The sequence below is a fragment of the Pelobates fuscus genome, chromosome 1 (assembly GCF_036172605.1).
Source record: "Pelobates fuscus isolate aPelFus1 chromosome 1, aPelFus1.pri, whole genome shotgun sequence".
NCBI classification, from domain to species: Eukaryota; Metazoa; Chordata; class Amphibia; order Anura; family Pelobatidae; genus Pelobates; species Pelobates fuscus.
Genome location: NC_086317.1, coordinates 496,746,819 through 496,764,171, shown reverse-complemented (window position 1 = coordinate 496,764,171; position 17,353 = coordinate 496,746,819). Strand labels below are relative to the sequence as shown.

The following is a 17,353-nucleotide window of genomic DNA, read 5'->3' as shown; positions in this document are numbered from 1 at the left end:
TGAGCGCCTATTATATCCTTCTCTATAGATGAACTGCTAGACCGGATGGCCAGTGGCCAATACCTCACCACTATTGATATGTGTAAGGAGTATTGGCAAATTCCCCTGGCCCCGGACACCATCCCTAAGTCAGCCTTTGTCACCCCATTCGGCCTGTACCACTTTAAAGTCATGCCGTTTGGGATGAAAAATGCTCCGGCTACCTTACAGCGGATGGTGGATCAACTTCTAGACGGGTTCCAGGACTACACCTGCGCATATCTGGACGATATTGCCATTTTTAGCAATACCTAGCAGGAACACCTGGCCCATATAGGAGCGGTTCTAGACAGGATTAGAGAGGCAGGCTTGACTTTGAAGCCTGCCAAATGTAGTATAGGGATGGCCGAGGTACAATGCCTGGGACATTAAGTGGGCTGTGGGAAGCAAAAACCAGAACCAGCCAAAATAGAGGCCGTAGCCCAATGGCCCACCCCTAGGACAAAGACCCAGGTATTAGCCTTTCTAGGGACGGCAGGGTACTATAGAAAGTCTGTCCCCAATTATAGCACCCTGGCCATACCCCTTACCAATCTTACCCGTAAAAACTGTCCCCGCCAAGTAACCTGGACCCCGGAGTGTGAGCATTCCAACACCTGAAAAATGCACTGATAAATGCCCCTGTCCTGGCAGCTCCCAAGCCAACTAAACGCTTTCTTGTCCACACAGATGCTTCTATGTTTGGATTGGGGGCAGTGCTGAGCCAAGTCGGGGCCGATGGCGGAGAACATCCTGTGGCTTACATCAGTCGCAAGTTGTTACCCAGAGAAGTAAGCTACGCCGCCATCGAAAAAGAATGCCTGGCTGTGGTGTGGGCCCTAAAGAAGTTGCAACCGTACTTGTATGGACAGCCCTTTTCATTGCTCACGGATCACAACCCGTTAGTATGGCTGAACCAGGTGGCTGGGGACAATGCCAGGCTGCTGCGCTGGAGTTTGGCACTGCAGCCTTTTGACTTTACAATTCATTACCGGCCAGGGAAGCAGAATGGTAACGCCGACGGGTTGTCTAGACAAACTGAACTTGAAAAATGATCTGTGAGTACTCCTCCTGACATTCCCAAGCCAATCCGTGTTGGATCAGACTGTGTATGCCGGCTTGTGGGCAAGGGGGAGCAGTGTAGCGGATGGCATTGGGCTGTCCTCAAAATTCTGTATGTTCATATGCTTTCGGTTAAATTTTGCCTTATGTATGTATGTGCATGCAGCATTCGCCTGATTGTTCGGTAAAATCACTCCGTTTATTATATGAGTGAAACTACCGAACAACCAGACCACCCAGGAATAAGTGTGCCTCCAATTACCATTCGCAACAATGTTGCAAACGGGTAATTGGCAATTCGTGTAATGTGTGTTTTGTCCTCTGGGTGGCGCCAATTGGGAAACGAACACGTGGTGGCGGCCATTTTAAACTCCCGAACAGCGGTGTTTTGCCGTCGAGTGTCTGGAACCCAAATCGGACACTCGGCTAGGAAAACAACGCTGAGACCTCCACACTGCCCTTAAATTTGTGTAGAAACTACCGAACGGCTACCCGTTCGGTAGAAAGAAACACACGAACAAGGGGATTTATTCGAATCCTCTCCAGTCTCCATAGCCCAAGTAATTCGTGCAGTTTATTCCCTTTTTCTGTGACCGACCGCTGGGCCAAAACGCATGGAACCAATTTCGGCTGTTACCTCCAGTGTGGTCGGTATTTTTAATACTTACACAAATTTCCCGAACCCCTAGTCCGATCTGGGTGATTTTTGGATATGTCACTCACCCATATCAGGGCTACCAGGGGATGTAATATTTAAAAGGGTACCTCTATGTTTAGGGGTACATCCAGAAACCCAGGGAATTTGTGACTTGTATAATTATGTGTCACACTAAGAGGAGGGGATGTGTGGGCGGCAACTCGTGTATGATACTGTGGCAAACCTAGCCACTTCTGGACTATAGTTACTAAAGGTTGTCCGTAGGCTGAATGTGTACTGTATATATTGAACTGTGTATGTAATGTATTATGGCCGTTCGCATGCTGGCCGCCGTACGCTACCAGCATGCAAACCTTTCGTTCGACGAAACACGGCTATCCGGGCCGTTCGCCAGACGAATGTGGGCTCCCCAGGTAGACCACACACTCACAAGTCGTGTGGCACCAATTAACCGATTGCAACAATGTTGCAAACGGTAATTATAGGCTCTCCTAGGTGGCCGTCGTTCGGCTACCGACCATGCGGCGGTCGGCCATCTTGGATCCTTCGTATCTGCAGCGGTGTTCGGTCGTCGAGAGCCTGGAACTGAAAACGGCTACTCAATGATCCGAACACCGCTGGACTTCCAGAGCGTTCGGGAGCTCCGCGTTCGCCACATTCTGTTCCCCATCGATGTTCGGTAGTTTCAAACCGAACTCGATGGTTAAATGTATTTGGTGCGGCGTTCGGTTAGTTTAGCTGGGATCGGAGCGGTATTCTCACTAAATGTGCCCGCCGACCCCAGCTATCTACCGAATGGTCATTCGTACAAAAGCGAGTAAAATTGTATAAAATATGGATTTCTGTATAAATTGTCAGTTTTGCTGCACGAGGAGATAATCCACTTAATCGTCCATTTTAGTGGGAGTATCCTTCTCGTGCAGCAATGCCTGTTGGGATAATCATACTGCCTGATGGGAGAAATCCCCTGTAACAACTGTAAGGAAACCCCTTGCAAGGGGAACTGCATAAATATGGAAGTCTGTGAATAAAGCAAGTTAGTTGACTCCCAAACTGTGTTTCGTCCGGTTATTGGGAGGATTGGGGAATATTGCCGTGCTTTCTACTCTGACTGTGGATTACCTAAGATACCAACGGAGATCGTGGACTATAATACTGCATTCCGTTACAGATACTGTAATAATTATTGTAAATCCCTCCCTTGCATGGGAGAATGCTTTAAAAGAAGGTTGAGTGATTAAAAGTTCAGTTCTGCTCCTGATGCTGTGTGTCATCCAGTCATTGGGATCTGTATGGGGATATTCATGAATTACCTTGCTTGCTGTAATTATTATCCTATGGTATTTTATAACTTGTTCCTGAGCCTCACTGGGATCTTTAGTTGAGTTAACCTGTGAAAGACCAGCTCTCCGCTACAGTCTGCTTGAAAATTTCTTTGGGATTAATGCAGCGCTACTCACATTAGGGGAGAGAGACTTCTGAAAACATATTCCAGGGGCTTTCCCCGCTGGACCTGAGAGGAAACTGTTACAAAGTACACATCTAATTTACATCATCTCTCAGGTTCAGAACATATAAATGCATTACACCCCAAAACATACATTTTACAATCAGGTACCCCCTCAGATCCTATATCCCCGGATAGCCTAGATCTGAGCACCTAACATCCTGAAAGCGCTCAGATCACGCGAACGCAGGCAAAACGCCACAGGGGTCAAGTTTAGACCAACCACACACGAGGCGTTTGCCCAGAACAGTTCAAGGAAATACAATAAAATACCAAACGTAACTGTTCGTGCGTACACTGAGTCTGTGTCTCTTGTTCGAGAGCGTGCTCCCACCAAACGCCTTTCAGTTCTGATGCATTTAACCGAACGAAGGTGGAGGTGAATGTTTCACTGGTGTTCGGGCAGTCGAGTGTCCAGTTTTTGTTCTACACGCTCGACGACCAAACACTGCTGTATATGTACGCGGCTAAGATGGCCGCCACCAATTGTTAGCACATACGAACAGCGACCACCCAGCCGACTGCTTATAATGCTGTGGTTTTTGTGGTTAAGGAGGTGATGACAGAGGTTAAAAGGGTCAATGAGCAGCACACTTAGTATACGGGTGATCTAACAGGGTGATCTAACAGTGCTCCCAACTTGCGCCGTTACAGTCCATAATGAATGCGGCGGCGAGGCTCATCTTCCTGTCCGCCCGCACCTCCCATGCCTCACCCTTCTGTCAGTCCCTACATTGGCTTCCTATAAAATATAGAGCTTAATTTAAAATTCTGGTTCTTGCTTTCAAATCTCTACATATAGCTGCTCCCACCTATCTATCCTCCCTTATACACAAGTATGTCCCGTCTAGGCCCTTACGATCTGCTGAAGACTTACGTTTATCTTCTGTACGTACTCCCACCTCTGATGCTCGCCTTCAAAATTTCTCGAGGGCTGCACCGTTCCTGTGGAACTGCTTCCCTCCTCCTCCGTTAGATGCTCACCCAGTCTCCACTCCTTCAAAAAATCGTTAAAAACCCATTTCTTCATAAAAGCGTATCAATTAAACTGTTAATAGCTCCCAACTGATTCCTCTTCTGCAACTGTCACTAGTCTAATACTATCCTTACCTTTTTGTGTCATTTTACCCCACTGCCTCTAGCATGTAAGCTCACTGAGCAGGGCCCTCAAACCCTCTGTTACTGTGTCACTATACCCCACTCCCTCTGGCATGTAAGCTCATTGAGCAGGGCCTACAACCCATCTGTTCCTGTGTGTCCAACTTGTCTGGTTACAACTACATGTCTGTTCGTCCACCCATTGTAAAGCGCTGTGGAATTTGACGGCGCTCTATAAAGATCATAATAATAATAATAATAACAGTTCATGAGTTTATTCGGTATATGAACAAAAACAATCAGTTTGGTGCAACCCATATACCGAACCAATAGGTGAAAGAAACAAAGTTTTATAATCCAGGGACAGGAGGACTGTGTGCTGTATACTAACAGTATGTCCCTATGTGTGTCCGTGTATTATACACTGTGCTGTATTCTGACAGTGTGCCCTCCTGCGTGTCTGTATTACACAGTGTGCTGTATTCTGACAGTGTGCCCTCCTGCAAGTCTGTATTACACAGTGTGCTGTATACTGACAGTGTGTCCCTATGTGTGTCTGTGTATTACACAGTGTGCTGTATTCTGACAGTGTGCCCTCCTGCGTGTCTGTATTACACAGTGTGCTGTATACTGACAGTGTGTCCCTATGTGTGTCTGTGTATTACACAGTGTGCTGTATACTAACAGTATGTCCCTATGTATGTCTGTGTATTACACAGTGTGCTGTATACTGACAGTATGTCCCTATGTGTGTCTGTGTATTACACAGTGTGCTGTATACTGACAGTGTGTCCCTCTGTGTGTCCGTGTATTACACAGTGTGCTGTATTCTGACAGTGTGCCCTCCTGCGTGTCTGTGTATTACACAGTGTGCTGTATTCTGACAGTGTGCCCTCCTGCGTGTCTGTATTACACAGTGTGCTGTATACTGACAGTGTGTCCCTCTGTGTGTCTGTGTATTACACAGTGTGCTGTATTCTGACAGTGTGCCCTCCTGCATGTCTGTATTACACAGTGTGCTGTATTCTGACAGTGTGCCCTCCTGCGTGTCTGTATTACACAGTGTGCTGTATACTAACAGTATGTCCCTGTGTGTCCGTGTATTACACAGTGTGCTGTATACTGACAGTATGTCCCTATGTGTGTCCATGTATTACAAAGTGTGCTGTATACTGTGTAACGGACCGTTTCAGCATAAAAGGGGGAAAATCCGTTTAGGCGATAATCCCCTTTTCTGGATACAGGCACAGCTACTGCAGAACACCACACTCCCGATCTAGATACGAAATAACACTCCGAACTGGAACAGCTTGTGGCGAAACCAGCTTCGCCACTGTGAACTGGAGAGGCCTGGCTGCTAGCCTCCTACCTGCTGACTATGGCCCCTGGAAAATTGGTACAGTTAAAGATTTATATTTGGGCATATTGTACTGTATATTGCTGCTACTGGCCCTTTTAACAGCATCTATGGACACATTGGGACTTTTGGGACTACTGTCCCTTTAAGACTGTGAAGCATGTTCTAGTGTGCTGCCTGTAATATTGTATATGTATTCATGTGTTAAGTTTAACCTGGGTGATATGTATGCAGCATTCAACTGATTGTTCGGTAGAATCACTCCATTCATTATATTGAGTGAAACTACCGAACAACCAGACCACCCAGGAATAAGTGTGCCTCCAATTACCGTTTGCAACAATGTTGCAAACGGGTAATTGCAATCAGTGTAATGTATTCTTTGTCCTCTGGGTGGCCGCCATTCGGGAAACAAACACGTGGCGGCGGCCATCTTAAACTACCGAACAGCGGTGTTTTGCCGTCGAGTGTCTGGAACTAAAATCGGACACTTGACTAGGCAAACACCGCTGAGACCTCCATACTTCCAGAAATTCGTATGGAAACTACCGAATTACCCGCCGTTCGGTAGAAAGAACCCCATAAACAAGGGAATTCATTCAAACCCTCTCCAGGCTCTATAACACAGGCAATTCGCCTGTTTTCATTCCCTTGTTTGTGACCGACCGCAGGGCCAAAATGCATGGAACTGTTTTCGGATACTTTACCCATGCGGTCGGTCAAATCTTTGGAACCTCATATCTCCCGAACCATTCATCCGAATGACCTGATTCTTGGATATGTTGTCCCCCTGAATAAGGGCTATCAGGGGATACCTGTTTTGGAGGTGTAGCATATGTTTTTGGGGTACATCCAGGAATTGGGGAAAAGGGTGTACGGTATAATTATGTTAAGTGCTAATCTAAGGGGAGGAAATGTGTGGGAGGTACATCCATGTGATTGGTTAAATTCATCCTCCCCCTGGGAGTGTCCTGTATGTACTTGTTTGTAATAAAAGCCAGACTGGGTGTCCCAGTCCAGAGTTCTTGCTTAACCCTCAAAGCGATGTGTCGTCTCGGTCTTTGGGGGAATGGGATTGTATGCTGACTGCCAAGAGTGTAAGCCGATGTCTGCTTTTCTTGTTCAGCTGTTCCAGTGTTCGTGTGGTTCCAGTCGGGAGAATGGTGTTTGCAGTAGCTGCCTGTGCATCTGGAAAGGGGATTATCGCCTAAACGGATTTTATTCCCTTTTATGCTGAAACGGTCCGTTACACAGCTGAACAAGAAAAGCATACAATTGGCTTACACTCTTGGCAGTCAGCTTACAATCCAATCCCCCCCAAGAACGAGACGACACTTCATTTTGAGGGTTAAGCAGGAACTCAAGACTGGGACACCCAGTCTGGCTTTTATTACCAACAAGTACATACAGGACACTCCCAGGGGGAGGATGAAATTAACCAATCACATGGATGTACCTCCCACACATTTCCTCCCCTTAGATTAACACTTAACACAATTATACCGTACACCTTTTTCCCCAATTCCTGGATGTACCCCAAATACATATGCTACACCTCCAAAACAGGTATCCCCTGATAGCCCTTATTCAGGGGGACAACATATCCAAGAATCAGGTCATTCGGATGAATGGTTCGGGAGATATGAGGTTCCAAAGATTTGACCGACCGCATGGGTAAAGTATCCGAAAACAGTTCCATGCATTTTGGCCCTGCGGTCGGTCACAAACAAGGGAATGAAAACAGGCGAATTGCCTGTGTTATAGAGCCTGGAGAGGGTTTGAATGAATTCCCTTGTTTATGGGGTTCTGTCTACCGAACGGCGGGTAATTCGGTAGTTTCCATACGAATTTCTGGAAGTATGGAGGTCTCAGCGGTGTTTGCCTAGTGAAGTGTCCGATTTTAGTTCCAGACACTCGACGGCAAAACACCGCTGTTCGGTAGTTTAAGATGGCCGCCGCCACGTGTTTGTTTCCCGAATGGCGGCCACCCAGAGGACACAGAACACATTACACTGATTGCCAATTACCCGTTTGCAACATTGTTGCAAACTGTAATTGGAGGCACACTTATTCCTGGGTGGTCTGGTTGTTCGGTAGTTTCCTCAATACAATGAATGGAGTGATTCTACCGAACAATCAGATGAAGGCTGCATATATATATATCACCCAGGTTAACTGCATACATAAATACATATACAATATACAGGCAGTACAATAGAATATGCTTCACAGTCTTAAAGGGACAGTAGTCCCAAAATGTCCACCGCTGATTTTAAAGGGCCAGTAGCAGCAATATAAATTATACATGCCCAAATATAGTCTTTAAAGTGCAATATGTCCAGGGGCCATAGTCGCAGTGCCCTAGCAGCCAGGCTTCTCCAGCCCACAGTGGCGAAGTTGGTTTCGCCACATACTGACAGTGTGCCCTCCTGCATGTCTGTGTATTACACAGTGTGCTGTATACTGACAGTGTGCCCTCCTGCGTGTCTGTATTACACAGTGTGCTGTATAGTGACAGTGTGTCCCTCTGTGTGTCCGTGTATTACACAGTGTGCTGTATTCTGACAGTGTGCCCTCCTGCGTGTCTGTATTACACAGTGTGCTGTATAGTGACAGTGTGTCCCTCTGTGTGTCTGTGTATTCCACAGTGTGCTGTATTCTGACAGTGTGCCCTCCTGCGTGTCTGTATTACACAGTGTGCTGTATAGTGACAGTGTGTCCCTCTGTGTGTCCGTGTATTACACAGTGTGCTGTATAGTGACAGTGTGTCCCTCTGTGTGTCCGTGTATTGCACAGTGTGCTGTATAGTGACAGTGTGCCCTCCTGCGTGTCTGTGTATTACACAGTGTGCTGTATAGTGACAGTGTGTCCCTCTGTGTGTCCGTGTATTGCACAGTGTGCTGTATAGTGACAGTGTGCCCTCCTGCGTGTCTGTGTATTACACAGTGTGCTGTATAGTGACAGTGTGTCCCTCTGTGTGTCCGTGTATTACACAGTGTGCTGTATAGTGACAGTGTGCCCTCCTGCGTGTCTGTGTATTACACAGTGTGCTGTATAGTGACAGTGTGTCCCTCTGTGTGTCCGTGTATTACACAGTGTGCTGTATAGTGACAGTGTGTCCCTCTGTGTGTCCGTGTATTACACAGTGTGCTGTATAGTGACAGTGTGTCCCTCTGTGTGTCCGTGTATTGCACAGTGTGCTGTATAGTGACAGTGTGCCCTCCTGCGTGTCTGTGTATTACACAGTGTGCTGTATAGTGACAGTGTGTCCCTCTGTGTGTCCGTGTATTACACAGTGTGCTGTATAGTGACAGTGTGCCCTCCTGCGTGTCTGTGTATTACACAGTGTGCTGTATAGTGACAGTGTGTCCCTCTGTGTGTCCGTGTATTACACAGTGTGCTGTATAGTGACAGTGTGTCCCTCTGTGTGTCCGTGTATTACACAGTGTGCTGTATAGTGACAGTGTGCCCTCCTGCGTGTCTGTGTATTACACAGTGTGCTGTATAGTGACAGTGTGTCCCTCTGTGTGTCCGTGTATTGCACAGTGTGCTGTATAGTGACAGTGTGCCCTCCTGCGTGTCTGTGTATTACACAGTGTGCTGTATAGTGACAGTGTGTCCCTCTGTGTGTCCGTGTATTGCACAGTGTGCTGTATAGTGACAGTGTGTCCCTCTGTGTGTCCGTGTATTACACAGTGTGCTGTATAGTGACAGTGTGTCCCTCTGTGTGTCCGTGTATTACACAGTGTGCTGTATAGTGACAGTGTGCCCTCCTGCGTGTCTGTGTATTACACAGTGTGCTGTATTCTGACAGTGTGCCCTCCTGCGTGTCTGTATTACACAGTGTGCTGTATAGTGACAGTGTGTCCCTCTGTGTGTCCGTGTATTACACAGTGTGCTGTATAGTGACAGTGTGCCCTCCTGCGTGTCTGTATTACACAGTGTGCTGTATAGTGACAGTGTGTCCCTCTGTGTGTCCGTGTATTGCACAGTGTGCTGTATAGTGACAGTGTGCCCTCCTGCGTGTCTGTGTATTACACAGTGTGCTGTATAGTGACAGTGTGTCCCTCTGTGTGTCCGTGTATTGCACAGTGTCCTAGATGTTTGCTGGGTGCAGGATCCCTTTGAGCCCCGCAGGTGTCTTATTAAAGACGGTCTATAACATTGCAGGTGCCTGGAAGAAGGGCTGCAGAGGGGACGATACCTGCCTTGAAGGAGAGCTGCAGGCTGGTCGGGTGGAAAAGCTCCAGAAGGACCCCAGTCAAGTTTCAGCGACTGGGCAGAGGTACTCGGTTGGAGTACAGGAGCTGTGTCACAGCATGGACCAGCAGTGTGTCACTTTATATGACAATATATGACAAACTAGCATTATGAATGGTTCACAAACCTGGAATGAATTCCATTGCTTCTTCATCCATAATGATCCAGAGACGAAAGTCAGGATTCACAGCCTCTAAAATAGAGAAGGATATAAATCCGAAGTTGCACTATTGAACGAAATAACGTTTGGTAAGCTTTATATTTGTTTGAGCGCTCCACTTATAGGTGTAGGTCTTTGTCATTTATACCGCAGTTTATAGAGAAAAGATATAGAATATGTAAAATATAGACCGTAATACAAAGAAATAGTGTGTAATACAAAGATACAGAGAGAGCCGGTCTGTAACATATAGTGTGTAATACAAAGATACAGAGAGAGCCGGTCTGTAACATATAGTGTGTAATACAAAGATACAGAGAGAGCCAGTCTGTAACATATAGTGTGTAATACAGAGATACAGAGAGAGCCGGTCTGTAACATATAGTGTGTAATACAGAGATACAGAGAGAGCCGGTCTGTAACATATAGTGTGTAATACAGAGATACAGAGAGAGCCGGTCTGTAACATATAGTGTGTAATACAGAGATACAGAGAGAGCCGGTCTGTAACATATAGTGTGTAATACAAAGATACAGAGAGAGACGGTCTGTAACATATAGTGTGTAATACAAAGATACAGAGAGAGCCGGTCTGTAACATATAGTGTGTAATACAGAGATACAGAGAGAGCCGGTCTGTAACATATAGTGTGTAATACAGAGATACAGAGAGAGCCGGTCTGTAACATATAGTGTGTAATACAGAGATACAGAGAGTGCCGGTCTGTAACATATAGTGTGTAATACAGAGATACAGAGAGAGCCGGTCTGTAACATATAGTGTGTAATACAAAGATACAGAGAGAGCCGGTCTGTAACATATAGTGTGTAATACAGAGATACAGAGAGAGCCGGTCTGTAACATATAGTGTGTAATACAGAGATACAGAGAGAGCCGGTCTGTAACATATAGTGTGTAATACAAAGATACAGAGAGAGCCGGTCTGTAACATATAGTGTGTAATACAGAGATACAGAGAGTGCCGGTCTGTAACATATAGTGTGTAATACAGAGATACAGAGAGAGCCGGTCTGTAACATATAGTGTGTAATACAGAGATACAGAGAGAGCCGGTCTGTAACATATAGTGTGTAATACAAAGATACAGAGAGAGCCGGTCTGTAACATATAGTGTGTAATACAAAGATACAGAGAGAGCCGGTCTGTAACATATAGTGTGTAATACAGAGATACAGAGAGAGCCGGTCTGTAACATATAGTGTGTAATACAGAGATACAGAGAGAGCCGGTCTGTAACATATAGTGTGTAATACAGAGATACAGAGAGAGCCGGTCTGTAACATATAGTGTGTAATACAGAGATACAGAGAGAGCCGGTCTGTAACATATAGTGTGTAATACAGAGATACAGAGAGAGCCGGTCTGTAACATATAGTGTGTAATACAGAGATACAGAGAGAGCCGGTCTGTAACATATAGTGTGTAATACAGAGATACAGAGAGAGCCGGTCTGTAACATATAGTGTGTAATACAGAGATACAGAGAGAGCCGGACTGTAACATATAGTGTGTAATACAGAGATACAGAGAGAGCCGGACTGTAACATATAGTGTGTAATACAGAGATACAGAGAGAGCCGGTCTGTAACATATAGTGTGTAATACAGAGATACAGAGAGAGCCGGTCTGTAACATATAGTGTGTAATACAGAGATACAGAGAGAGCCGGTCTGTAACATATAGTGTGTAATACAGAGATACAGAGAGAGACGGTCTGTAACATATAGTGTGTAATACAGAGATACAGAGAGAGCCAGTCTGTAACATATAGTGTGTGTGGCAAATCTAGCCACTTCTGGACTACATTCAGTACAGGTTGTCCGTAGGCTGAAGATATACTGTGTAACGTTAAATGTATATGTATTGTCCTATGGCCGTTCGCATGCTGGCAGCCGTATGCTGCCAGCACACAAAGCATTCATACGACGAAACACGGCTATCCTGGCCGTTCGCCGTACGAATGTGGACTCCCCAGGTAGACCACACACTCACAGGTCGTGTGGCACCAATTAACCGGTTGCAACATTGTTGCAATCGGTAATTAAGGGCTCTCCTAGGTGGCCGTCGTTCGACTACCGACCATGCGGCGGGCGGCCATCTTGGATCCTTTGTCTCTGCAGCAGTGTTCGGTCGTCGAGAGCCTGGAACTGAAAACGGCTACTCAATGATCCGAACACCGCTGGACTTCTAGAGCGTTCGGGAGTTCCGCGTTCGGTACATTATATGTCCCGTACTTATTCGGTACTTTTAAAACCACTTTAATGTTTAACTGTATTATGTGCGGCGTTCGGTCAATTCAGCTGGGATCGGAGCGGTATTCTCACAAAGTGTGCGTTCCGACCCCAGCTATCTACCGAACGTTCAGTTATTCCGAAGTACCGAATATTGTGTGAATTATGGATTTTAATGTCAATTGTCGGTTTTGCTGCACGAGGGGATAATCCACTTAATCGTCCATTTTAGTGGGAGTATCCTTCTCGTGCAGCAATGCCTGTTGGGAAAGTCACAATGCATGTTGGGAGAAATCCCCTGGAATTACTGTATGGAAACCCCTTGCATGGGGAACTGTATAAATATGCTGCCTGTGAATAAACCGAGTTAGTTGACTCCCAAACTGTGTTTCGTCCGGTTATTGGGAGGATTGGGAATATTGCCGTGCTTTCTATTCTGACTGTGGATTTCCTGAATGTACCAACGGATATTGTATGCTGTTACACTGCATTCCGTTACAATTGGTGGCAAGCGACGGGATCCGAACCTTACAGCCGAAAAAGCAGCGTTCGTGTAAACTGGAACTACCGAACAAGGAAAGCAAGGGCAATTCGTATGGAGATTGATTATACCATACTAAAACGACAGACTTTAAAAGAGCTACTGGAAGCCAGGGGTAAGATAGCCAGCAACAAATCTAAGGCTGTGCTGATCGCTGAACTGATGGAGGGAGACAGAGCCCGCAGCGCTACACCCCCACCAGCCATGGAAGAGACCCCATTCCAAAAAGAGCTACGAACCAGGTTGGCGTTCCTACCGCAACCAGTACCGCTAGAAATATTGACCGTGATGGTATCGGATGTACAGGATTATCTGATGGCAACCAGCACACCAGCGACACCGCCTAGGGTGTCTGCCTCCACCTACGGACAGGTAAAGCCCAAAGTCCCACATCACGCATTTAAAGCGTTTTGTGAAGAAAAGGACGAAATTGATGGGTATTTGCAGGACTTTGAGCGGCTGTGCGATTTGCACGATTTGGAACCCGCAACATGGGTGCCGCTGCTGGCAGGCAAATTATCGGGTAGGGCGGCTGAAGCCTACCGTGCTGTACCCCGAGAGGACAGCAAGGATTACCCTAAAGTAAAGAGGGCGATCTTGGAGAGGTATGCTATTACCCCAGAGGCATACCGGCGGAAATTCCGGGGCTTGCGCAAGCCTGAGAAAGATTCTCATGCAGAATGGGCGCACAAGCTGGACCAAGCATCACTAGGCTGGATACAGGCCAGCAACGCTACTAACATGGAGGAGTTGAGGCAGTTAATGCTGCTGGAACAGTTTTTTAATGGTGTGTCCCCAGAAGCACAAGAATGGGTGAGAGACCGTAAACCACTCACCCTACCCGAAGCCGCTAAATTGGCGGATCAGCATTTTGATGCCAGGAGGCATCACGGTGCCCAAAATAAGACTCTCCCTCGGATTACAGGGCACCCCAGTAATTTTATCCCTACCGGCCCCACCACACCCCTGCACAGGCCGGCACTGAATACTCCACCACCCCCCTCCCGATACAACGGCCGGGCTAACATTCAGTGTCACACCTGCAAGCAGTGGGGACACATTTCTCGAGAGTGCACCCAAAACCGGAGCCGACAAGCTTGGAATCAGGTGCGACAAAATTTGGCACCCAGGGCTGCTGCACACCATTACCAGGTAGCGCCCGCCACCCAAGAATTGCTGAGCGCTCAAATTGAGGAGCCTCTAGGGGTGCTGCACGAAGTAATGTCAGTCCGAGCCACCGACAACCGACAACATCATCGGCAGTTAGTAACCCTGGAGGGGAAGGAGGTACAAGGGCTCCGGGATTCGGGAGCCACTTTAACTTTGGTTGCTCCACATTTGGTACCGGGCGCAACCCACACTGGCGGCTCCGTGGCAGTACGGGTGGCCGGGGGAGCAGTATACCGGCTACCTACTGCCAAAGTTCATTTGGATTGGGGTGTGGGAGAGGGGACTGTAGAAGTGGGGCTGATGCAGAATTTACCTGCCGATGTTGTACTGGGGAATGACTTGGGCCAAATGACTTCCGCTTTTATCCCCCAGGCTCCGTACCAGGAGGCCCTCCCCGTAACCACCCGGCAACAGGCTCGCACCACGGCTACACCGATACACTCTGAGGCTCAGGTAAGAGACCATGTTCCCCAACTGACCACCATGTCCTGGGATACCCCGACTACCTTCGCGACCGAAGTCCAGACCGATCCCACTCTCCAAGTATATAGGGACCGGCCACAAACAGACCAAGCAGGGTTAGAGGGGGAGCGGTTCATCTGGGAGAAAGAGTTGCTATACCGTGTCACGGCAAAAGATGTGGGGGGGTCTGTCACCTTAACTAATAAACAGCTAGTGGTACCCCAGAAGTATAGACAAGAGCTGCTGAGAATTGCTCATGACATCCCCTTGTCAGGACACCTAGGGATGACCCGTACCCGATACCGTTTGACACATGCCTTCTTCTGGCCCGGGATCTCTCAGGATGTGCGCCAGTATTGCACCTCCTGCGACGTCTGCCAGCGTGTAGGTAAACGAGGGGATCGCCACAAGGCCAGGCTATGTCCCCTACCCATCATAGCAGAACCCTTCAGCCGAGTAGCGGTGGATATCGTAGGGCCCCTGCCAAAACCCAGTCCCTCTGGCAAAAGATATATCTTAACTATAGTGGACTACGCCACCAGGTACCCCGAAGCTGTGGCCCTCTCTAATATCCACGCTGAGACCGTAGCGGAAGCATTAATGAAGGTATTTTCCCGAGTAGGGTTTCCCCAAGAGATAATCTCAGACCGAGGGACCCAATTTACGGCCGAAGTTACCCAACATATGTGGAAGGTGTGTGGCATTAAGCCAATAGTTAATTCCGCCTACCACCCCCAGTCCAATGGGCTATGTGAGAGGTTCAACGGGACGCTGAAGCAGATGCTTCGGACGTTCGGGGAAACCCACAAAGACTGGGAGAGGTTTCTGCCTCACCTACTCTTTGCCTATAGAGAGGTTCCCCAGGAGTCGACAGGATTCTCCCCGTTTGAACTACTATTTGGGAGGAGGGTGCGGGGACCCTTGAACTTGATTAGGGAACACTGGGAGGGGGAGAGTACCACTAACGAAACCCCTATCATATCATACGTCCTGGAGTTCAGGGACCGTCTGGAGGCGCTAACTCAGGCCGTACACACCAACCTCCAGGCGGCCCAGCAACGCCAGCGACGCTGGTACGATAGAGGAGCCAGGGACCGCAGCTTTCAGGTGGGACAGAAGGTTTTGATCTTAAAGCCCGTCCGCACAGATAAGCTGCAGGCCATCTGGCAAGGCCCATATCAGGTAGTGGAGCAGCGATGCGACACTACCTATGTGATCGGCCCCTGCTCAGGGGTAGGGAAGAGGCGCATGCTCCACGTGAACATGCTCAAGCCCTACCATGAGAGGATTGAGGATGTGACGGCAATCTGTGCCTCCCCCTTAGAGGACCAGGAAAACTTGCCCCTACCCGACCTACTAGAACCCGAGGAACAGATAGAGCCCTCCCGGGGAGTTCAGCTAGGGGAGCGGCTAAGCCCCCAGGAGCGTGCCCAGGTACAGGAGCTGATTGTAGCCAAGGGGACTACCTTCTCCAATTTACCTGGATACACTCCGCTAGCCACCCACCGAGTGGAGACCCCGGGACAGCTACCTATGCGCCAGGCTCCATATAGGGTTCCGGAATCCGTCCGTACCCATATGAAAGCCGAACTAGACGAAATGTTGCAGCTAGGGGTTATCGAACCCTCCGATAGCCCCTGGGCATCGCCGGTAGTCCTGGTACCTAAAAAGGATGGCACCACCCGATTCTGTGTTGACTACCGGAGGCTAAATGACAAAACGGTGTCTGATGCCTACCCGATGCCCCGAATAGACGAGCTGTTAGATAAGATGGCACGGGGCCAGTATCTCACTACCATTGATTTGTGTAAGGGGTACTGGCAGATCCCACTAGCCGATGATGCCATTCCCAAGTCGGCGTTTGTCACTCCGTTTGGCCTGTACCAGTTCAAGGTCATGCCTTTCGGGATGAAAAACGCTCCGGCTACCTTTCAGCGGATGGTAGATCGGCTACTGGACGGTTTTCAAGAGTATGCCTGTGCCTATCTGGGTGATATAGCCATCTTTAGCCAGACCTGGGAAGACCACCTACACCACATAGGGGCGATCCTAGATCGCATTGGGGAAGCTGGGTTAACGCTAAAACCTAGCAAGTGCCACATAGGTATGACCGAGGTGCAGTATCTGGGCCACCGTGTAGGGTGTGGGCAGCAGAGGCCCGAACCAGCCAAGATTGAGGCCGTAGCCAAGTGGCCTACCCCCAGGACTAAGACCCAGGTGCTGGCGTTCTTAGGGACGGCCGGCTATTACAGAAAGTTTGTTCCCGACTATAGCACCCTGGCCAAACCCCTAACCGACCTGACGAAAAAGAACCTTCCCCGACTGGTTGTCTGGGCCCCAGAGTGTGAGCAGGCATTCCAACGACTCAAGACAGCTCTCACTAATGCTCCTGTGTTAACTGCTCCTGATCCAACTAAAAGATTTCTTGTTCACACAGACGCTTCAATGTTTGGATTGGGGGCAGTACTGAGCCAAGTGGGAGCCGATGGCGGAGAACACCCCGTAGCCTATTTAAGCCGCAAGTTGCTGCCTCGTGAAGTGAGCTACGCCGCCATCGAGAAAGAATGCCTGGCCGTGGTGTGGGCCCTTAAAAAGTTACAGCCATATTTGTACGGACAACCTTTTTCCTTACTCACAGATCACAACCCGTTAGTGTGGCTAAACCGTGTGTCTGGAGACAATGCCAGGCTGCTGCGCTGGAGCTTGGCGCTGCAGCCCTTTGACTTTACTATCCATTACCGGCCAGGAAAACAAAACGGTAACGCTGACGGGTTATCCAGACAGACTGAACTCGAGAAGTGATCTGT

General features: G+C 48.2%; 1 protein-coding gene across 1 annotated transcript in view; it reads right to left on the bottom strand.

Annotated features, from left to right (window-relative positions):
• The window catches only part of LOC134586281 (dynein heavy chain domain-containing protein 1-like), a 246,596-nt gene that overhangs the window by 68,261 nt on the left and 160,982 nt on the right, over window positions 1-17,353 (bottom strand). The window contains exon 21 of the mRNA XM_063441768.1: window positions 10,088-10,153. Within this exon, the coding sequence (XP_063297838.1) occupies window positions 10,088-10,153 (66 nt within the window). The remainder of the gene's footprint in view (window positions 1-10,087; window positions 10,154-17,353) is intronic.